This window comes from Dendrobates tinctorius, unplaced genomic scaffold (genome assembly GCF_039654945.1).
Source record: "Dendrobates tinctorius isolate UK_male_01 unplaced genomic scaffold, ASM3965494v1 ptg000014l, whole genome shotgun sequence".
Taxonomy (NCBI): domain Eukaryota; kingdom Metazoa; phylum Chordata; class Amphibia; order Anura; family Dendrobatidae; genus Dendrobates; species Dendrobates tinctorius.
In genome coordinates, this window is record NW_027361682.1 from 9,111,905 (window position 1) to 9,134,958 (window position 23,054).

Consider the following 23,054-nt stretch of genomic DNA (forward strand, 5'->3'; position numbering starts at 1 on the left):
ATATTGTGAGTTTGTAAAGACAAATGCAGACACTATTTTTTAGAACAGCCCAATGTTCATTTTTAATTATTTTCTGTAAAGTGGTTAAAAATTCTATAAATTACTCTTTATGTTTTGAATTACAGTGTTCAATGTTCCCAACGCATGGAAATAAAAACTAGTAAAAAGATTTTGTGATTTAAGTCATACACACTGCTCCGTACATGTCACACACAAACCTCTGCTCCTTACACACGGCTCCGTTCCATACACCGCGTACACAACGGCTCCGCTCCGTACATCTCGTACACACGGCTCCGATTCGTACACCTAGTACACACATGGCCCAGCTCTGTACACCCTGTACACACGCGGCTCCACTCCGTACACCCATAGCCCTGCTCCGTACACACACGGCTCCGCTCCAAACACCTCGTACACATACGGCTCCGCCCCGTACACCTCGTACACACACGGCTCCGCCCCGTACACCTCGTACACACACGGCTCCGCCCCGTACACCTCGTACACACACGGCTCCGCCCCATACACCTCGTACACACACGGCTCCGCCCCGTACACCTCGTACACACACGGCTCCGCCCCGTACACCTCGTACACACACGGCTCCGCCCCGTACACCTCGTACACACACGGCTCCGCTCCGTACACCTCGTACACACACGGCTCCGCTCCGTACACCTCGTACACACACGGCTCCGCTCCGTACACCTCGTACACACACGGCTCCGCCCCGTACACCTCGTACACACACGGCTCCGCCCCGTACACCTCGTACACACACGGCTCCGCCCCATACACCTCGTACACACACGGCTCCGCTCACCTCTTACACACACGGCTCCGCCCCATACACCTCTTACACACATGGCTGCAATACGTACACCACGTACACACACGGCTCCGCCCCATACACCTCGTACACACACGGCTCCGCCCAGTACACCTCTTACACACACGGCTCCGCCCAGTACACCTCTTACACACACGGCTCCGCTCCGTACACCTCGTACACACACGGCTGCAATACGTACACCACGTACACACACGGCTCCGCCCCATACACCTCGTACACACACGGCTCCGCCCAGTACACCTCTTACACACACGGCTCCGCTCACCTCTTACACACACGGCTCCGCTCCGTACACCTCGTACACACACGGCTGCAATACGTACACCACGTACACACACGGCTGCAATACGTACACCACGTACACACACGGCTCCGCTCAGTACACCTCGTAAACACACACAGCTCCGCTGTATCCACACTATAAACCCCTACTGACCCCACACAGAATCTTCCCCTCATCCGGCACCATGACACCCAGCACAGCAGAGTCCTGCATACACTGAGGCCCCTGATCATGTGACCCCTGACTCCTCCCCTCCTGTTACCTCATCCCAGGTCCTGTAGGTTCGTTACACAGGAGCATTTCCCTCCTATGTGCCTATCACACGCTTGCACTGCTGCTTCCTGGTGTTACGCCGCTCTTTCCTGTGACGTCATCCGTTACTAAAGCCGCGCCATTAGACCGTATACCTAGTGTGCGGCTCTGCAGGTGGAGGTAGGTGCTGGAGATTCCCCATTACTGGGCATTAACCCCCTCAGTGCTGAGCCTGTTCCTTTTCCATCTCTGTGGTGTAACAGACGTAACTTTTTGATACTCAGTGACCTATGAAGCTCAGGATACGTGACCCCCACAGTCCGATATTCCCTCCTCCACACATCCCCCTCCCTCCCCCTGTAGTGTGACTCTCCCGCGCTGAGTGCGGCAGGTGGCGCCGCTCTGTGGTGTGTGCGGCTACTGCATCGGGGGGATAGTTACGTCATTGTGTGTACTGCGCCCCCTCAGGTGATATCGGGGCACCGACCGACCGCCGTTCTGTTGCTCCTTTATGAGATATCTGGCTGTCATGGCAAACCATTAACCCAAATCGTAGGAGGCCAAGATTGGAGCGATCTCTGCTCATGGCTGTTACCACAGGATCCGATAATCAATTATTAGAGCGTCACGGCGCTTGTATAGGCTGACCAGTGGTGTCTGTGCCATCACTTCTGTGCCTGAGCTAAAATAGCGGTGGCCTCGACCCTCTGCGCGCCTGAGGTAAACTGGAGGCGGCCCCGTCCCTCTGCGCGCCTGAGGTAAACTGGAGGCGGCCCCGTCCCTCTGCGCGCCCGAGGTAAACTGGAGGCGGCCCCGTCCCTCTGCGCGCCCGAGGTAAACTGGAGGCGGCCCCGTCCCTCTGCGCGCCCGAGGTAAACTGGAGGCGGCCCCGTCCCTCTGCGCGCCCGAGGTAAACTGGAGGCGGCCCCGTCCCTCTGCGCGCCCGAGGTAAACTGGAGGCGGCCCCGTCCCTCTGCGCGCCCGAGGTAAACTGGAGGCGGCCCCGTCCCTCTGCGCGCCCGAGGTAAACTGGAGGCGGCCCCGTCCCTCTGCGCGCCCGAGGTAAACTGGAGGCGGCCCCGTCCCTCTGCGCGCCCGAGGTAAACTGGAGGCGGCCCCGTCCCTCTGCGCGCCCGAGGTAAACTGGAGGCGGCCCCGTCCCTCTGCGCGCCCGAGGTAAACTGGAGGCGGCCCCGTCCCTCTGCGCGCCCGAGGTAAACTGGAGGCGGCCCCGTCCCTCTGCGCGCCCGAGGTAAACTGGAGGCGGCCCCGTCCCTCTGCGCGCCCGAGGTAAACTGGAGGCGGCCCCGTCCCTCTGCGCGCCCGAGGTAAACTGGAGGCGGCCCCGTCCCTCTGCGCGCCCGAGGTAAACTGGAGGCGGCCCCGTCCCTCTGCGCGCCCGAGGTAAACTGGAGGCGGCCCCGTCCCTCTGCGCGCCTGAGGTAAACTGGAGGCGGCCCAGTTTCTGTTTGTCCCCTGGCTGCAATCCCATCAACACCCATCTCTCCTGAACCCCAATCACTCCTGTATCTATCTGCTATCAATGATAGAGCTGCCCTCCTGGATCTTTTTTTTTTTTTTTTTTTTTTTTTTTTTTCTCCCTTCCTGACTTCTAATTAAACTGTGTTCCATATTATTATGCAAAAAGAGTTTAGGAGTTATAAGGTTAGAATTTTTTTGTTTGTCATTTAAACTCATTGATGGTGATGTGTGTCAGGCCTCTTTATATCACTGAAAGCAATTGCAGATATCTGTTTAAATTAGTTTGGCAGGTGTGTCCAAATAAAGACAAGACTACTTAAGAAGGCTGTTCCACATTATTAAGCAGCCTACATTTTTTGCCAAAATGGGAAAGAAAAAGGATGTGTCGGCTGCTGAGAAGCAACAAATTGTGGCGTATTTAGGTCAAGGCATGACTACAATCAACATTGCCGAGACACTTCATCGTGATCATCGCACAATCAAGAAGTATGTAGCTGATTCCCAGCACACACGTGTGCGTGTTGATAAGGAAAAATTGAGGACGCTTTCCAACAGGCAATTGCGTCAGGTTAAAAGAGCAGCTGCAAAAATGCCTTGTCATAGCAGTAGACAAGCTTTTGAAGCTGCTGGTGCCTCCAATGTCCCCCGAACAACAAGATGCAGGGTCCTTGAGAGGTTTGCAGCTGTGCGTAAGCCATCCTGTCGACCACCTCTATCCACTGCACACAAGCAGAAACGGCTCCAGTGGGCCAAACGATACATGAAGACTGACTTCCAAACTGTTTTGTTCACCAATGAGTGCCGTGCAACGCTCGATGGGGAGGATGGCTGGTTGATGGGCAACCCATGAAAACACGGCTAAGGCGCCAACAAGGAGGAGGTGGAGTAATGTTTTGGGCTGGAATCATGGGGAGAGAGAGATTGTCGGCCCCTTTAGGATCCCTGAAGGGGTAAAGATGAACTCCATAATCTATGTGGAGTTTCTAAAACAGCACTTCCTGCCATGGTTCAAGAGGAAGAACCGTGCTTTCCGCAGCAAGATCATTTTCATGCATGATAATGCACCGTCTCATGCTGCAAATAACACATCTGCCTCTCTGGCTGCTATGGGCATAAAAGAGGACAAACTTATGGTGTGGCCACCATCTTCCCCTGACCTCAACCCCATTGAGAACCTCTGCAGCATCATCAAAAGGAGTGTCTATGATGGCGGTAGGCAGTTCACATCTAAGCAACAGCTCTGGGAGGATTTTCTGTCCACATGCAAAACAATTGAAGCACAAACCATCCAAAAACTGACAAATTCAATGGACGAGAGAGTTCAGAAGCTTCTTTCGAACAAGGGGTCCTATGTGCAAATGTAACATCACCTAAAATAAAGTTTTGACTTGAAAACTGTTTGATTTCATTTTGTAATAAGCTGATAATGATTATCATTTCACAATTGACCATTTTTTTGTTCAAAATAAAAAGGTTAAACTCTGCTGTGCATAATAATTTGGAACATGCATTTTGAGTGTTTATTTTTAAAAATATACTGTTTTCATAGGCAGTTTGTTCAAAAACATTGCAATTATACTAGAATATTAGATGACTGGAAAATAACTGACTGCAATTCATATAGGTGATTTAGAGAAAATATGAGGAAATATTTTTTGCATAATAATTTGGAACACAGTGTAAACCTGTGTGTAACCAGTCTCCCTGCTGCCCCTCCTTCCTGATCACACCTGGGCCTGTTTGATGTGCATTTGAGCCGTTATAAATTCTTAGAGATTGGTCTGCCATTGCAAGGATGCCATTATAAGGATAAATATTGAAATATGCCAGAAATGAGCCAGAAGGTACGCCAAAACTCTGTTTAAAATACCACATTTCTTTCTGTCAGCTCCACACTTACTCTTACCATGCTGAAATATGCTCTAATGGTTTTGCCTTCAGTACTCCTGACTCTCCTTCGCTATCCACAGTCCCCAGCACCCTCTAACCAAGTAATAATCTTTCCTTCCCTCTTGCCCCCCCCCCATCTGACCGCCTCTGCTGACCTGCTCCTCAACTTCATATCTCTCCTAACAAAACACATCTCCCAAATCTCCTCCTCTCACCTCCTCTGCCTCTCTCTGCTTCTCCTCACTTCTGGCAACATATCTCCCAATCCTGGCCCCCCACAGCTCACACCTCCCATTATTACTCCCTTCTATCACTCTCAATCTAAAAAAAACACCCAAAATCTTTCCAACCTCAAACCTGTGCCTTTGACACCACCACCCTGCTCCCTCTTTCTGTATCACTCTGGAATGCCCGCTCCGTCTGCAATAAACTCCATGTGATTCACGACCTCTTTACCTCTCAATTTTTCCTTCCTTGGCCTCACTGAAACATGGCTGACACCCTCCAACGCCGCCTCCCCTGCTGCTCTATGCTATGGCGGCCTCCACTTTACCCACACTCCTCGCCCTGGCAACAGACATGGTGGAGGAGTGGGCCTTCTCCTTTCTTCCAACTGCACCTTCAACCCAATCCCACCTCTTCCCTCCCTTATCGTCCCCTCTTTTGAAGTCCACTCTGTCCGCATCTACTCTCTCTCCAACCTCCAAGTGGCTGTCATATACCGACCTCCAGGCCCCACCACTGCCTTTATTGACCAATTCTCAACCTGGCTCCTCCACTTTCTCTCTGCTGACATTCCCACCATTATCATGGGTGACTTCAACATCCCCACTGACACCCACCAGTCAGCAGCCTCAAAACTTCTGTCGCTCACTTCTTCCTCTGGACTTATTCTGTGGTCCTCCTCAGCCACCCACACAGACGGACACACATTAGACCTGGTCTTCACCCGCCTCTGCTCTCTTTCTAACTTCACAACCTCACCTCTCCCTCTTCTGACCACCATCTACTCACTTTCTCATCCCTGTCCTCACCTGTCACCCATGTCCAGCAACACGTGCAGCCCCGCAGAAACCTTGCACATCAAGACACTCGCATGCTCTCTGACTCTATCCTACCACTGTCCTCCATATCTTCACTCCACGACACAGACACTGCCACTAGTTTCTACAATGCCACTCTTGCATCAGCCATCGACTCGGTCGCCCCTGTCATGCATTACAGAGTGCAACGAATCAATAGACAACCCTGGCAGAATAACACCACTAAAAAGCTTCGGCAAGCATCCAGAATTGCTGAACGGCGCTGGAAGAAAACGCATTCCCAAGACTACTTCACTGCACTCAAACAAGCAACAGTCGCATTCAAATCAGCTCTCACCTCTGCTAAACAGGCCTACTTCACATCCCTTGTATCTTACTTATCCCACAACCCCAAACAGTTGTTCAATACTTTTAACTCCCTCCTCCGCCCACCACGGTCGCCCACCAACTTCCCTAAGCTCTGCTGAGGAAAGTCTTTATTATTTATTATTACACATCAAGTCTTTATTATTCAACCACCACAACCCCTTTGTATACCAGACCAATGCCCAAACCCCATAACCTCCTTATCCAACATCACTGAAGGGGAGCTTGCTCTTCTCTCCATATCACACCTCACCACTTGTGCACTTGACCCCATCCCACCTCCTCCCCAACATCGCCACCACTCTTATCCCATCTCTAACCCACCTCTTCAACCTATCACTAACTTCCGGTACCTTCCCCTCTGCTTTCAAACATGCTACAATCATGCCTATCCTCAAAAAGCATACCCTCGACCCAACCGCTATGTCCAGCTATCGCCCAATATCGCTGCTCCCATTCGCTTCCAAACTCCTGGAGCAGCACGTCCACGCTAAACTTTCCTCCCATCTCTCATCTAACCTGCTCTTTGACAATCTACAATCTGGTTTCCGCCCACATCACTCCACTGAGACAGCCCTGACCAAAATTACTAACGACCTACTTACAGCCAAAGTGAATGGACAATACTCTATATTCCTGCTTCTAGACCTGTCCTCAGCCTTCGACACAGTTGACCACTGCCTCCTACTACAGATCCTCTCTTCCTTTGGCATCAAAGACATTGCCCTATCCTGGATCTCCTCATACCTCTCCAACCGCACATTCGGCGTCTCCCACTCCCACACTACCTCCTCATCCCACCCTCTCTCTGTTGGAGTCCCCCAAGGCTCTCTTCTAGGACCCCTACTCTTCTCAATCTATACACTTGGCCTGGGGCAACTCATAAAGTCCCACGGATTCCAGTACCATCTTTATGCCGATGACACTCAGATCTACCTCTCTGGCCCAGACGTCACCTCTCTGCTGTCCAGAATCCCGGAGTGTCTATCAGCCATATCCTCCTTCTTCTCCTCCCGCTTCCTCAAACTGAATGTGGACAAATCTGAACTGATCATCTTTCCCCCATTTCACAGATCCTCCTTACCTATCATAATTGACGACATCACGCTTTCCCCCGTACCGGAGGTCCGCTGCCTCGGAGTAACCCTTGACTCTTCCCTGTCCTTTAAACCGCACATCCAAGCTCTCTCCACCTCCAGCTCAAAAATATTTCCAGAATTCGTCCCTTCCTCAACCCTCAATCTACTAAAATGCTTGTGCATGCCCTCATCATCTCGCGTCTCGACTACTGCAACATCCTTTTCTGTGGCCTCCCTGCTAACACCCTCGCACCTCTCCAGTCCATCCTTAACTCTGCTGCCCGACTAATTCATCTCTCTCCTCGCTACTCCTCTGCTTCTCCCCTCTGCAAATCTCTTCACTGGCTTCCATTCCCTTAGCGTATCCAATTCAAATTACTAATACTGACCTACAAGGCCATCTATAACCTGTCTCCTCCATATATCTCTGAATTAATCTCCCGATATCTTCCCTCACGTAATCTCCGATCCTCCCAAGACCTCCTTCTCTCCTCGAAACATTTATTCGCTCTTGACCCAACCGCCTCCAAGACTTCTCCCGAATAGCCCCCATCCTCTGGAATTCTTTGCCCCAACATGTCCGGCTATCAACCACACTCGGATCCTTCAGACGGAACCTGAATACCCATCTCTCCAGGAAAGCCTACAGCCTGCAATGACCCCACTACCCTCTCACCACTACTGGAGCTACCGCCTCACCATCACTGGAGCTGCTGCAACCCCCCAACCTACTATCTCCTTCTCCACCATCCTGTAGAATGTAAGCCCGAAAGGGCAGGGTCTTCTCTCCCCTCTATATCAGTCTGTGATTGTTAGTTTGTTTACTGTAAGTGATATCTGTTATTTGTATGTAACCCCTTCTCATGTACAGCACCATGGAATCAATGGCGCTATATAAATAAATATTATTAATAATAATAATAATAATACATGGTGATTCAGGAGTATGTGAAACACGATCTGAGTATGGACCACTATACAGACTTGCTGCAGGTCCCCTTACCTGAGCTTGACAGTCGAATGGGCATATTTGAGGCTGTCGAGCTCAGGTCACGAGACTTGCCGCCAGTCCATGCATCACAGTCCATACTCAACTCACAGCAGATTTGGTTCTTTCACCATATACAGGTTTATCTACTATAAGGCTATGTACCCACGTATGCAGAAAATTTCTGACTAAAAACCAGACTCCTTTCCAGGAAACATGCGGTTTTTTTTTCTGCACGTTTTTTTTTCCCGTGCGTTTCTTATGCGTTTTTTTCCAGAGCATTCCCAGTCTCAGAATGTAGTTAGAAATGCGGATTTTTCCTCGAAATTAATGAGCATTCTGCGTTTTTTATTGCGATGCGTTTTTTTTTGCGGAAAAAAACGCATCAATATGCACAAAAAGTGCAGAATTCAGTAAAATGAATGGGATGCTTCTTGTAAGCGTTTAAGTGTTTTTGCCGGTAAAAACGCTTAAACGTAAAAAAAATGCTTACGTGTGCTCACAGCCTTAGGCTATTTACCCACATTCAGTATATATCAGGATCTAATGAATGGCTATGGGTGCAACTACGCAGCTGAGATAATTGACATGCTGCGACTCGTAAACCCACGTCACGGCTGAGTTTACGCAGCGTCAAACAAAAGCACATGGGATTTTATAAGTGATTCTAACCTAGAATATAGCGGTTTGGATGCAGCATGGGTGATCTGCGTCCAAAATGTTCCTATTCCGGATCGTGGGATATACCCTAGAACATGAATGGATTCCAGTCACATAAGGTTTGCTTGAATAAGTGTGAAACATAAGATTTGTTTTATTAAGAATGATGTTGCGCACACCAATCTTAATAAACTGGCTTGCTGGAGTACGGTGCGACTAATTAATCAACCCATTCGCCCCCAGGCAATTTTCCATAGTTTCCTCCCCTTCTTTTAAGAGCCATAACTTTTTTATTTGTCCGTCCTCAAGGCCTATATTTAAAGATGACACATTGCCTTTGTATCTTGGGCAAAAAAATAAATATGTAATTTTCTACATTATAAAAAGGAAAATGGGCCAGTGCAGACGTTTTGACACCCTTAGGGTGGTTTCACATTAGCGCTTTTTAAGCGCACGCACGGCCGGGGGTAGCTCCGCCCCCGAGCCGGCTCTCTGCCCGGCGTGCCCGCCCCTTGCTTGTAGCGCCGCCTCCTAGCGCACAGCGGCGCCTGTGATCGGCGCACCCTATCTTTAGCATAGGGTGCGCAGATCGTGCGCAGGCCGTGCGCTAGTTACGCTTTGACCTGCGCTGCGCACTTTTGACGGTGCGCCGTGCGTGCCAAAATCAAACTTTTCGCATTTTGGCGCGCACGGCGCACCGTCAAAAGTGCGCAGCGCAGGTCAAAGCGCAACTAGCGCACGGCCTGCGCACGATCTGCGCACCCTATGCTAAAGATGGGGTGCGCCGATCACAGGCGCCGCTGTGCGCTAGGAGGCGGCGCTACAAGCAAGGGGCGGGCACGCCGGGCAGAGAGCCGGCTCGGGGGCGGAGCTACCCCCGGCCGTGCGTGCGCTTAAAAAGCGCTAATGTGAAACCACCCTTAGAGTTTTGTGTGCTCTGATGAGTTTGACCAAGGTTTCAGACGTTGATTAGCCTGTTAGGATTATGGCTTGTTCACTATTATAATTGGGAAAGGACAGGTGATTCAAATTTTCCAGCTTTATAAAAACCCAGCCTCCTCTAGCCTTGTGCCAAAAAACTGCAGTGATGGGTTCTTCTAAGCAACTACCTAGCAGTCTGAGAATTAAAATGGTGGAAGCCCACAAATCAGGAGAAGGCTATAAAAAGATAGCAAAGCGTTTTCAAGTTGCCCTTTCCTCAGTTTGAAATGTAATTAAGAAATGGGCAGTAAACAGGAAAAATGGAGGTCAAGATGAGGTCTGAGAGACCAAGCATAATGCCAGTGAGAACTTTTCGTAGTATTGCTAGAGAGTAGTGACGAGCGAGCATACTCGTTGCTCGGATCTCCCCGAGCATGCTCGGGTGTCCTCCGAGTATTTTGGAGTGCTCGGAAATTTAGTTTTCGTCGACTCAGTTGCATGATTTGCGACTGCTAGACAGCCTGAATACATGTGTGGAATGCCTGTTTGTTAGGGAATTCCCACATGTATTCAGCCTGTCTACAAGTCGCAAATCATGCAGCTGAGACAACGAAAACTAAATCTCCGAGCACGCCAAAACACTCGGAGGACACCCGAGCATGCTCGGGAAAACCCGGGCAATGAGTATACTCGCTCATCACTACTAGAGAGGCAAATTAGAATCCCTAAAGATTTAGCAGACTTTGGAGTGGTACATAGTTCTACTGTTCAGAAACTCCTGCATAAATATTGCGTTGATGGAACAATCATCAGAATAAAACCTCTCCTATGTCCTCGCCATAAAACTCAGCATCAGGCATATGTAAAAGAACATCTAAACAAGCCTGATACTGATGCATTTCGGAAACAAGTTCTGTGGACTGATGAGGTTAAAATAGAACTCTTTGGCTACAATGATCAAAGGTATGTGTGGCGAAAATTTGCACAGAATTTCAGAAAAAGAACATCTCCGACCATTAAGCATGGGGGAGGATCAATCATGCTTTGGGGTTGTGTTGCAGCCAACGTCACTAGAAAAATTTCTCCGGTAGAGGGAAGGATGGATTCAGTGAAAGTTGAACAAATTCTTGATGCAAACATAACACCATCTTTAAAAAGCCGAAGTTGAAAAAAGGAAGGCGTCTAAAAATGAATAATGATTAGTGATGAGTGAGCGTGCTTGGATAAGGTGTTATCCGAGCACACTCATGAGCTAATAGAGTATCTTCGCCCTCCTCAATTACTACGTTCGAGTTGCATTGGCTGCATGTCTCGTGGCTGTTCAACAGCCGAAACACATGCAGGGATTGCCTAACAAATGAGCAATCTGATAACACCTTATCCGAGCACGTTCACTCGTCACTAATAGTGATCCTAAAGACACGTTAAAATCCTCAAATGCAGAAGCTAAAGGTTTTACAATGGCCCTCACAGTCCCCTGATCTGAACATCATTGAAAACAAGCTCTCCATGCATGTGTTGTGAATGTCACACAGCTGCGACACATGCAACTACAGCACCAGACAGCTGATCAGCCGGAACAATCCAGGTATTCGGGTTCCCTCTGCAGCCTATTTGTTGGGCTTTCCATGCATGTGTTGTATTGTGACTGTCACACAGCATGCAGCTGCGAAGCCGAACAGCTGATCAGCTGGAGCAATCCAGAAAGCCGGGTTCCCTCTGCAGGGAAGACTAATAAGAATAATAACCGCACTCTCCTACCACGCAGTAATTTTCAAAACCATATACTGTATGTTTTTGTTTCTCTCCCAAATCATGTGCTTAACTGTAAAATATTCCTTTTTTCCAAGACGTCCCTCCTGGCAGCACCATGGAGGTCCAATACCCTTCCACCTGTCAAGTGGCCCAGGGCCGAAACTCTCCGGTGGGGAGTCCCTCTACCCCAGAGACCAGTGAGCGGACAGGCTCCTGAGTAGAGCCTCTCCTCCCGGTGGGAGGCTCTCGGCTTAGGCGCCATTCCTCGGGCCATCACTTCCGGAAATTGGCATCCGGTGACGTCAGGGGCGCCCGGGAGTGTGGAACAAGCAGCCGCTGACAGACTGCAAAGCGAGAAGAGCGTCACACTTGCTGTGACGTCGGGGGCGCTAGGAGCCAGCATGCGTTCCACAGCATGGAGCGTAGAAGCAGCAGTGGCGTCAGAGTCCCAGAGCAGGCGTGCGTTCCAGGCTTGGAACGCGGAAGCGACCCCGGGGGATCAGAAGACGTCATCCTCCGGGCGACGTCTCACACAGCGTGCATTCCAGTCAGGGAACGCAGGTGATGCGCTTTGAGACAGGCAGCTGACAGGCTCCCTGATGCTCGAGGGGAAAGAGTGCAGTAACATGGCGGACAGGATCAAGGATGCAGGGGTAAGTGCGCATGGCGCAGAACTCGGACCCCTGACACTCAATCCCCAACACTATCTTAGGCCTCAGCTCCTAGTCCTGACTATCCCAATTCTTGTTCCATCTAGGATAAGGGTACCCCACCAGCACCCCTACCCATGGCTAAAAGGTCGGACAAGGCCTCTGCAAAATCCAACTGATGCCCCATAAGCTATGTGAAGTTGGCGGATAATTACAGCAAAACCCTATGTGGACCCTGTACGTCCAGAGTTGTAAGGGAGGAACAGCTGTCCCTCCTGTCTGAAATGAGGACCCTGATCCGCGAAGCGGTGCAGGCCTCCCTGTCTACTATCGCACAACAGCAATCCCCCAGTCCAGGCCCGAGCCATAAAAGGCCTAGGTGGGAGTCGGAGCAAAGAGAATTGGAACTAGGCTCAGACAAAGAATCAGACATACAGGGCTCAGACCAGGAGGAGGGCGATCTACTGCTAGAAAACCAGGAACGTGGCACAGGGCTGTGGAGTCGGTTAGCCAAACCTGCAACTGACTCCCACTCCTCAATTTCCCTTACACCGACTCTAACTCCGACTCCCACATATTGCTTATTTTACTCTTCGCCACGACAGCACCCACTTGGAGAGAGGGATCCACCCATAGGAACAGGAAACCTACAGAGATAAAAGAGGGCGGTCCACCTCTCCTCAGTTGGTTTCCTGTTCCTATGGGAACCACAGGATTCGCTACAGTCTTACCTGGGCCAAGGAACCGCCTGTGCAGTATCTGCAGGAACGGCAGGGGTTCCGGTCTGGAAGCAGCGACGGGGGAGTGCTGGCATTCGGCTCCATCCTCGTCTGACAGAAGCAGTGTGAGCAGAAACGCCGGTGCCGGGTGAGGCCGACCGGGGGTTCCCCTGCAGGGTCACACGCCACCGGGATTGCGGGAGGATCCATCCCGGTCCGTGTGGGAGCGCAGGAACGGGAGGTGAGGACGGTAACCTCCGGTGTCCCTAAGGCTTCAGCGCCCAGGAGGACGCACATGCAGCGCCGACAGGAAGGGGTAAGGAGGAACTTCCGGGTTACCGGAGGTTCCTCAGCTCAGGGCGCACGCGCAGCTGCAGGGGAAATATCGCGAGCGCACAGGCATGTAGGAGCGCTCCCCGCCCCCTCCAAGAAAGAAGAAAAAAAAAAGACGTTTTAATTTGCAGAGCGCCGGTGGTGGTATTCCGGGCCGGGCGCATACTAATTAGCCGCAAGCAGACGCACCTGGAGGGGGATGTACCAATCTAATGAAGGGGCTTACAAAAAGCCGGGGGGGGGGGGGAATATGGGTACGGCGTGCAATCATGTCTTCACCAAGACAGGACACGCATCCCCAGGCAGGCGATACAGCGGCAGCCAAGGATCACTCACGCCGAGGTTCCTCGGATAGAAGCCACGCCAACAAGCTTCCTTCTCAGCCTCCTGAACCGGTACCTACAGCTTCTCTGGGTGAGTGGACGACTCTCGGCCTATCAAGCTGATATATATATCTCTCTCTTTCTCTCTCTTTCTCTCTCTCTCTCTCTCTCTCTCTCTCTCTCTCTCTCTCTCTCTCTCTCTCTCTCTCTCTCTCTCTCTCTCTCTCTCTCTCTCTCTCTCTCTCTCTCTCCCTTCTCCCTCGCTACGTCTCCACCTCAGGCTAAGAGAAAGGAAAAAATCAAAAAATAAAGAATGTGCCCTTTGTACACGTCCCCTACCGGACTCATACACAAAAAGGCTGTGCAGAAAATGCATTAATGAAACAGCAAAACAGGCATCAACATCAGCCACAGACACGAGGGCTATAATAAGAGAAGAATTACAGGCCCTAACCCAGTCCAGCATACCTATAAATACTAAGGCTAACAAGCCAACTACGGTTAGCATAGAGACTGATGAGGACGAAGCGATACTCTGATACTTCCAATGCATCCACATCATCATCTTCCTCAGATATGGAGGGGCGTTCGTGTTTTCCTTTAGATAACATAGACAACTTGGTGAAATCCGTGAGGAACACCATGGGGTGCACAGAGGCAAAAGAGCCGCAAACTACACAAGAAATTATGTTTGCGGGGCTAACAGATAGGAAAAGGAGAGTTTTTTCCTGTTATACCAGCTATAAAAGCTCTGGTTAAGAAGGAATGGGAGAAGCAGGACTAGAGAGGTTATCTTCCCTCGGCCTCAAAAAGAAGGTACCCCTTCAGCGACGAAGAACTGTCATCATGGTCTAAGGTCCCGAAAGTGGACGCAGCAGTCGCCTCCGCCTCAAAACAATCGGCCTTACCAGTGGAGGACGCAGGGATTCTAAAAGACCCACTTGACCGAAAAGCTGATGGCTCATTAAAAAGGGCATGGGAGGCGGCTACCGGCACATTTGAACCGGCAATAGCTAGTACTTGCACAGCTCGTTCTATGCTGGTCTGGATTGATCAACTAGACCAGCAGATAGACCAAAAGATCTCCAGAGACAAGCTACGAGCCGCTATACCACTGACCCGTGACGCAGCAGCATATATAGCAGATGCTTCAGCGGATTAATTACGCATGGCAGCCAGAACAGCAGGCTTACTTAATAACGCCAGACGCAGCCTATGGCTTAAAAGCTGGAGAGGTGACGCCCAATCCAAGGCAAAGCTTTGTGTGCCATTCCTTGCGAGGGTGAGTTCTTGTTTGGGAAAGCCTTAAATGAAATCTTGACTAAGGCAAAGGAAAGGAAAAAAGGGTTCCCTAACCCCTCCCATTTTATAGGAGGGCGTTTAGGAGACGACCATTTGGTAGAGGGAGACAAGCAGAAAATCAAAATCGCTGGGCCACGAAGGAAGAAAAAAGGCAAAGGTGCCATGTTTAGAGGATCCTCCTTCCGCAGGGACAAGAGCTAAGGAGCCAGACCCTCCAGTAGGAGGGAGACTAAAAATTTTTTCTTCAGGAATGGGAGAAGGTTACGGCCAGCCCTTGGGTTCTGGGCATTGTTAGAGAAGGGTTAAATATAGAGTTCAATCACATACCCCTTAACTCAGTTATCATAACATCTTTCAGCTCACAAATCCAACAGCGAGCCCTGGAGGCTGAGATTTTGAGTCTGTTGGACAAAAAAGTTTTGGTCCATGTGCCTAAAGGGCAGGAAGGGAGAGGATTTTATTCCCCTCTCTTTCTGATACCTAAACCAGATGGCTCATTCAGGACAATAATCAACCTGAGGAAGCTAAATTCATTTATAATAAACCATAAATTTAAGATGGAATCCATAAGATCTACGATTAAGCTCCTCTTCCCCAATTGTATGATGGCAGGTTTGGATCTGAAAGATGCTTATTATCATCTTCCCATCCATTACAGATATCAGAAATACCTAAGAGTGGCGGTATTCCTCGAGGGCACCATACAACATCTCCAGTTCACAGCCATGCCATTCGGCCTTTCCATCGCATCGCGAGTCTTTACAAAGGTGATGCTGGAGGTGATGGCTTTCTTACGCCAAAAGGGCACACTGATAGTACCCTATCTGGATGACTTTTTGATAATGGGAAACTCAACTCGGCAATGTAATAAACGAGTTGCTGATGCAATCTTATCCCTACAGGCTCTAGGTTGGATAATAAACTTCAAGAAGTCCAGAATCGAGCCGCAATCCGTTCAGTCCTTCCTGGGTCTCCAACTAGACTCCATAAATCAAAAATGTCTGCTGCCACAGGTAAAAATTTCAGCGATTAAAATAAAGGTCAGGTCAGCAATAGACAGGCCACACATATCCTTAAAGGATGCAATGTCCCTCCTGGGGTCCCTGACTTCCTGCATTCCGATGGGCACAGTTCCACATGAGGGAATTACAGTATCAAATTCTCTTCGAAGAGGCCCATGACCGTGGGAATTTGACAAAGAAAATTACTTTATCCCAGACGGTCCTAACCTCCCTAGCATGGTGGCTAGAGGATGATAATTTATCGGGGGGAGTACCATGGGTGATAACACCCTCCCGTATAATTACTACCGATGCCAGCCCCACAGGATGGGGGGCTCATATGGGAGGCACCTTCACCCAGGGCCTATGGGATATAAGTGAAGATCAGGATTCTTCAAACTTGAAAGAGCTAAAGGCGGTTAGTCATGCATTATATCATTTTCTTCCACAGTTACGAGGGGAAAACGTGAGAATCCTTTCAGACAACACCACAGTGGTCGCATATCTGAACAGGCAAGGCGGGACTCGATCAGTCGCCTTAATGTCTTCCGCAAGAAAGATCTTGTCCTTAGCCGAAAAACATTTTTTGTCTCTCTCGGCCCTCCATATAAGAGGGAGAGACAATTCGGAAGCAGACTTTCTAAGCTGCCATACACTACGGCAAGGAGAGTGGTGCCTGAGCCAGCAGATATTCACACGCATCGTGTCACTATGGGGTCTTCCCCAGTTAGATCTCTTCGCCACCAGGAAAAACAGGCAGGTGCGAAGATTCGCCTCTTTGAACGTGACAGACAGTCCGGAAATTCTGGATGCCCTCCAAGCCCCATGGCGGTTCAAACTAGCATATGCATTTCCCCCAATCATACTATTGCCGCAGGTGATCAGGAAGATCAGGGCAGTAAAGGCACGAATAATCTTGATAGCGCCATTCTGGCCCAGGAGGCCATGGTTCTCTTGCCTCCAGGCAATGTCAGTGACAGACCCTTGGGTACTTCCTTCAATCCTCAAGCTCCTCTCGCAGGGGCCATTCTTCCATCCTCAAGTGGACAACCTCTACTTGACGGCTTGGAACTTGAAAGGGAAATGTTGCGAGCAAGAGGATTCACGGAAGGGTTAGTCAATTCTCTCCTACAGAGTCGAAAATTGACGACAAAAAATTTACACCAGGGTATGGAGGAAATTCCTAGAGTTCCACACAGCTCCCGACTCTAGAGAAATTCCGATAACACCGATCCTAGAGTTTCTACAAAAAGGGAAAGAATTGGGACTACCTGTTAACGCACTGAAGGTCCAGGTGTCTGCTCTAGGAGCCCTCTATAGTTATAATGTGGCAGGCAATAGATGGGTAGCCAGATTCATCTCGGCCTGTGAGCAGAGCGAACCGGTACACATACCTAGTGTTCCTCCTTGGGACTTGAATGTCGTACTAGAGGCCCTTACACGTTCCCCCTTTGAGCCATTAGACTTGATATCCCTTAAGCACCTATCTCTCAAGACAGTACTACTAGTTGCACTAACCTCAGCTAGAAGAGTTAGCGACATACAAGCACTCTCAATAGAACCCCCTTTTCTATTGACATTCCAGGATCAGCTAATATTGAAACCAGACCCCTCATACCTGCCAAAAGTAGCAGGGAAGTTTCATAGGTCACAAGAGATTCACCTCCCCTCATTTTTTAGTAACCCTTCTACTCCAGAAGAAGAAAAGTTTCATACACTAGACCAGGGGTCCCCAACCGCCGGTCCGCGGCCCAGCACCGGGCCGTTGCAGTGCCCTTGCCGGTCCGCGGACACAAGGGGAGCCGGGGGGCGGTGCAGCGGCTGATACTCACCCTGCATCCCGTGGCGGCTTCATCCAGCGCTGAGCGGTCACGTGCTACCGCTCATTTAAGGTCATGAATATGGACGCCACTCATCTCCCATAGGCGTGGCGTCCATATTCATGGACCTTAATGAGCGGTAGCACCTGACCGCTCCGCACAGGAAGAAGCTGAAGCGCCGCGAGATGCAGGGACGTGCAGCGACGGGAAGGAAGTTCAGCGACGTGAGGGTAAGTATGATGGGGAGGATGGGGGAGCCGAGCGGAGCCATAAATATAAGGGAGAGAGAATGGGAGCGGAGCCATATATACTAGGGAGGGAGAGTGGGAGCGGAGCCATATACACAGGGGAGTGAGAGTGGAAGCGGAGCCATATATACAGGGGAGGGAGAATGGGAGCGGAGCCATATACACAGGGGCGGGAGGGAGAGTGGGAGCGGAGCCATATATACAGGGGAGGGAGAATGGGAGCGGAGCCATATATACAGGGGAGGGAGAATGGGAGCGGAGCCATATATACAGGGGAGGGAGAATGGGAGCGGAGCCATATATACAGGGGAGGGAGAATGGGAGCGGAGCCATATACACAGGGGCGGGAGGGAGAATGGGAGCGGAGCCATATATACAGGGGCGGGAGGGAGAATGGGAGCGGAGCCATATATACAGGGGAGGGAGAATGGGAGCGGAGCCATATATACAGGGGAGGGAGAATGGGAGCGGAGCCATATATACAGGGGAGGGAGAATGGGAGCGGAGCCATATATACAGGGGAGGGAGAATGGGAGCGGAGCCATATATACAGGGGAGGGAGAATGGGAGCGGAGCCATATATACAAGGGAGGGAGAGTGGGAGCGGAGCCATATACACAGGGGAGGGAGAGTGGGAGCGGAGCTATATATACACGGGAGGGAGAGTGGGAGCGGAGCCATATACACAGGGGAGGGAGAGTGGGAGCTGAGCCATATACACAGGGGAGGGAGAGTGGGAGCTGAGTCATATATACAAGGGAGGGAGAGTGGGAGCTGAGTCATATATACAAGGGAGGGAGAGTGGGAGCTGAGTCATATATACAAGGGAGGGAGAGTGGGAGCTGAGTCATATATACAAGGGAGGGAGAGTGTGAGCGGAGCCATATATACAAGGGAGGGAGAGTGGGAGCGGAGCTGATACTCACCCTGCATCCCGCGGCGGCTTCATCCAGCGCTGAGCGGTCACGTGCTACCGCTCATTTAAGGTCATGAATATGGACGCCACTCATCTCCCATAGGCGTGGCGTCCATATTCATGGACCTTAATGAGCGGTAGCACCTGACCGCTCCGCACAGGAAGAAGCTGAAGCGCCGCGAGATGCAGGGACGTGCAGCGACGGGAAGGAAGTTCAGCGACGTGAGGGTAAGTATGATGGGGAGGATGGGGGAGCCGAGCGGAGCCATAAATATAAGGGAGAGAGAATGGGAGCAGAGCCATATATACAAGGGAGGGAGAGTGGGAGCGGAGCCATATATACAAGGGAGGGAGAGTGGGAGCGGAGCCATATATACAAGGGAGGGAGAGTGGGAGCGGAGCCATATATACAAGGGAGGGAGAATGGGAGCGGAGCCATATATACAAGGGAGGGAGAGTGGGAGCGGAGCCATATATACAAGGGAGGGAGAGTGGGAGCGGAGCCATATATACAAGGGAGGGAGAGTGGGAGCGGAGCCATATATACAAGGGAGGGAGAGTGGGAGCGGAGCCATATATACAAGGGAGGGAGAGTGGGAGCGGAGCCATATATACAAGGGAGGGAGAGTGGGAGCGGAGCCATATATACAAGGGAGGGAGAGTGGGAGCGGAGCCATATATACAAGGGAGGGAGAGTGGGAGCGGAGCCATATATACAAGGGAGGGAGAGTGGGAGCGGAGCCATATATACAAGGGAGGGAGAGTGGGAGCGGAGCCATATATACAAGGGAGGGAGAGTGGGAGCGGAGCCATATATACAAGGGAGGGAGAGTGGGAGCGGAGCCATATATACAAGGGAGGGAGAGTGGGAGCGGAGCCATATATACAAGGGAGGGAGAGTGGGAGCGGAGCCATATACACAAGGGAGAGAGAGTGGGAGCGGAGCCATATACACAAGGGAGCGAGAGTGGGAGCGGAGCCATATACACTGGGGAGGGAGAATGGGAGCGGAGCCATATACACTGGGGAGGGAGAATGGGAGCGGAGCCATATACACTGGGGAGGGAGAATGGGAGCGGAGCCATATACACTGGGGAGGGAGAATGGGAGCGGAGCCATATACACTGGGGAGGGAGAATGGGAGCGGAGCCATATACACTGGGGAGGGAGAATGGGAGCGGAGCCATATACACTGGGGAGGGAGAATGGGAGCGGAGCCATATACACTGGGGAGGGAGAATGGGAGCGGAGCCATATACACTGGGGAGGGAGAATGGGAGCGGAGCCATATATACAAGGGAGGGAGAGTGGGAGCGGAGCCATATATACAAGGGAGGGAGAGTGGGAGCGGAGCCATATATACAAGGGAGAGAGAGTGGGAGCGGAGCCATATATACAAGGGAGAGAGAGTGGGAGCGGAGCCATATATACAAGGGAGAGAGAGTGGGAGCGGAGCCATATATACAAGGGAGAGAGAGTGGGAGCGGAGCCATATATACAAGGGAGAGAGAGTGGGAGCGGAGCCATATATACAAGGGAGAGAAAGTGGGAGCGGAGCCATATATACAAGGGAGAGAAAGTGGGAGCGGAGCCATATATACAAGGGAGAGAGAGTGGGAGCGGAGCCATATATACAAGGGAGGGAGAGTGGAGCCATGTATACAGGATGGGAGAGTGGAAGCAGAGCCAGGTATACAAGGGTGGGAGCGGAGCCATGTATACAAGGGTGGGAGCAGAGTCATGCATGCAAGGGTGTGAGCGAAGCCATGTATACAAGGGTGGGAGCAGAGCCATGCATACACCATGATTACAAAATAATCAGCATGTATACAGTACTCCAGTACAATTTTTTCTAAGTGCTCAATGCTCCATTTCCTTGTAGGTTCCAATCATCATTAGCAGTGACAGTCATCAGTAGAAGTATCAATCTTTCAGCGTTAGGGGCCCACTACGCCTCCAACTCTTGTAAAATGAGTGAAAAACAAACATTGCTAGAGAGCTTCTTTGAAAAGGGAGAAAGACCTAATGATGAGACAGATGAAGACTCCATGACTGCTAAAAAAAGAAAGCTGCATTTAAAAGAAAATACAATGAGTCCTACTTAAATTATGGGTTCATCGCAACAGGCGATTCAAATGCCCCAACCCCACTCTGTGTGATATGTGGCGACCGGCTATCCAATGAGGCCATGAAGCCTTCAAAACTGGCTCGCCACTTACAGACCAAGCACCCTGCATCAAAAGACAAGCCTTTGGAGTTTTTTGAAAGAAAAAAGCGTGAACATGAAGGACAGAAGAAATTATTGAAGGCCACCACATCAACAAATGTGTCTGCACTGAGAGCATCATGTTTGGTGGCTAACCGCATTGCTAAGGCTAAGAAGCCCTTCACTATTGGTGAAGAGTTGATCCTGCCTGCTGCCAAGGACATTTGCCACAAACTTTTTGGAGAGGCTGCATTTAAAAATGTTGCACAGGTTCCTCTTTCAGCGACCACTGTCACTAGACGAATTAATGAAATAGCAGAAGACGTCGAGGTACAATTGTTAGAGAGGATTAATATGTCACCATGGTATGCAATCCAGGTTGATGAGTCTACTGATGTTGACAAGAAAGCAATGATGCTTGTTTATGTGCGATATATTTTCCAGGAGGATGTGCATGAGGATATGTTATGTGCATTATTGTTGGCAGCCAACACCACAGATGCAGAACTATTCAAGTCTTTGGATGATTACATATCAGGAAAATTAAACTGGTCATTTTGTGTAGGTATATGCACGGACGGAGCAGCTGCCATGACTGGACGGTTTTCTGGTTTAACTACTCGGGTCAAACAGGTTGCATCTGAATGCGAGTCTACTCACTGTGTCATCCATAGAGAAATGCTGGCAAGCCGAAAAATGTCACCTGAACTTAACACCGTTTTGCAAGATGTGATTAAAGTTATTAATCACATCAAAGTATACGCCCTTAACCGTCTGTTTGAGCAGCTCTGTGAGGAGATGGACGCGGAGCACAAGCGTCTTCTCTTACACACTGAAGTCAGATGGCTTTCTAAAGGTAGAGCACTGGCCAGAGTTTTTGAATTACGAGAACCGCTTCATAGATTTCTTTTAGAAAAAGAATCACCACTTGCAGCACATTTCAGTAGTAAGGAATGGGTCACAAAACTTGCTTACTTATGTGACATATTCAACTTGTTGAACGAACTTAATCTGTCACTTCAGGGGAGAATGACAACTGCCTTCAAGTTGGCAGATAAAGTTGCTGCATTTAAAGCCAAACTAGAAGTATGGGGATGGTGAGTGAGAACAGGAATATTTGATATGTTTCAAATATTAGCAGGGATTTTGGAAGAGAGCGAGCCTGAACCTTCATTCTCCCAGCTGGTGCATGATCATCTATCTCAGCTTTCAGTACAGTTTGAGCATTACTTTCCAACCACAAAAGACCCACGAACTAGGAAGGAATGGATTCGCAACCCATTTGTGAACAAGCCAGGTGAATCGACCTTGTCCGTGCTTGAAGAAGACCAACTGCTTGAGATTGCAAATGATGGTAGCCTTAAAAGTATGTTTGAGATGTCAAATCTCCCAACGTTCTGGATTAAAGTCAAGGCAGAATATCCTGAGAACGCCACAAAAGCACTGAAAACTTTGCTTCCATTTCCAACATCCTATCTGTGTGAAACTGGATTTTCTGCAATGACAGCAGCAAAAACGAGATTACGGAGTAGACTGGACATAAGGAACACACTTCGGGTGTCGCTGTCTCCCATCACCCCTAGATGGGACCGTCTTGTTGGAGGAAAACAAGCCCAGTGCTCCCACTTCAAAACCTATGGTGAATTGAGTCTCATTCACATTATAAATGTTATATTATGATAAGTATGCACTGACTACTAAACCTGTCCATAGCCCCGCCCCCTTATGACCAAAGCCCCACCCCTGACACGCCTCCATTCTCGCCCTGCCGGGCCATGGAAGAATGGGCTTGCTTGAAGCCGGTCCCTGGTGCAAAAAAGGTTGGGGACCCCTGCACTAGACGTTAGAAGAGCAGTATTACAATACATCGAGAGGTCTAGCAGCTGGAGGAAGAGTAGGGCTCTATTTATTTCCTTTCAGGGCCAAAAGATGGGATATAAGGTCACAAGGGGTACCCCGTC

The 23,054-nt window shown here is 50.1% G+C and overlaps 2 protein-coding genes across 4 annotated transcripts in view; both read left to right on the top strand.

Moving 5' to 3' along the window:
- Positions 1-1,330: 1,330 nt before the first annotated feature.
- Positions 1,331-23,054, top strand: part of LOC141071116 (uncharacterized) — a 79,834-nt gene continuing 58,110 nt past the window's right edge. For 2 of the 3 annotated variants that reach the window (XM_073559602.1, XM_073559601.1), the window contains exon 1: positions 1,333-1,571. The gene's annotated coding sequence lies outside the window, so the exon portion shown is untranslated. Of the gene's footprint in view, positions 1,572-23,054 lie in introns of all 3 variants that reach the window. The other variant, XM_073559600.1, reaches the window with a different exon arrangement.
- On the top strand, positions 21,076-22,194 carry LOC141070710 (SCAN domain-containing protein 3-like). Its single transcript, XM_073559572.1, has one exon. The coding sequence runs from the start codon at positions 21,076-21,078 to the stop codon at positions 22,192-22,194; it is 1,119 nt and encodes a 372-aa protein (XP_073415673.1).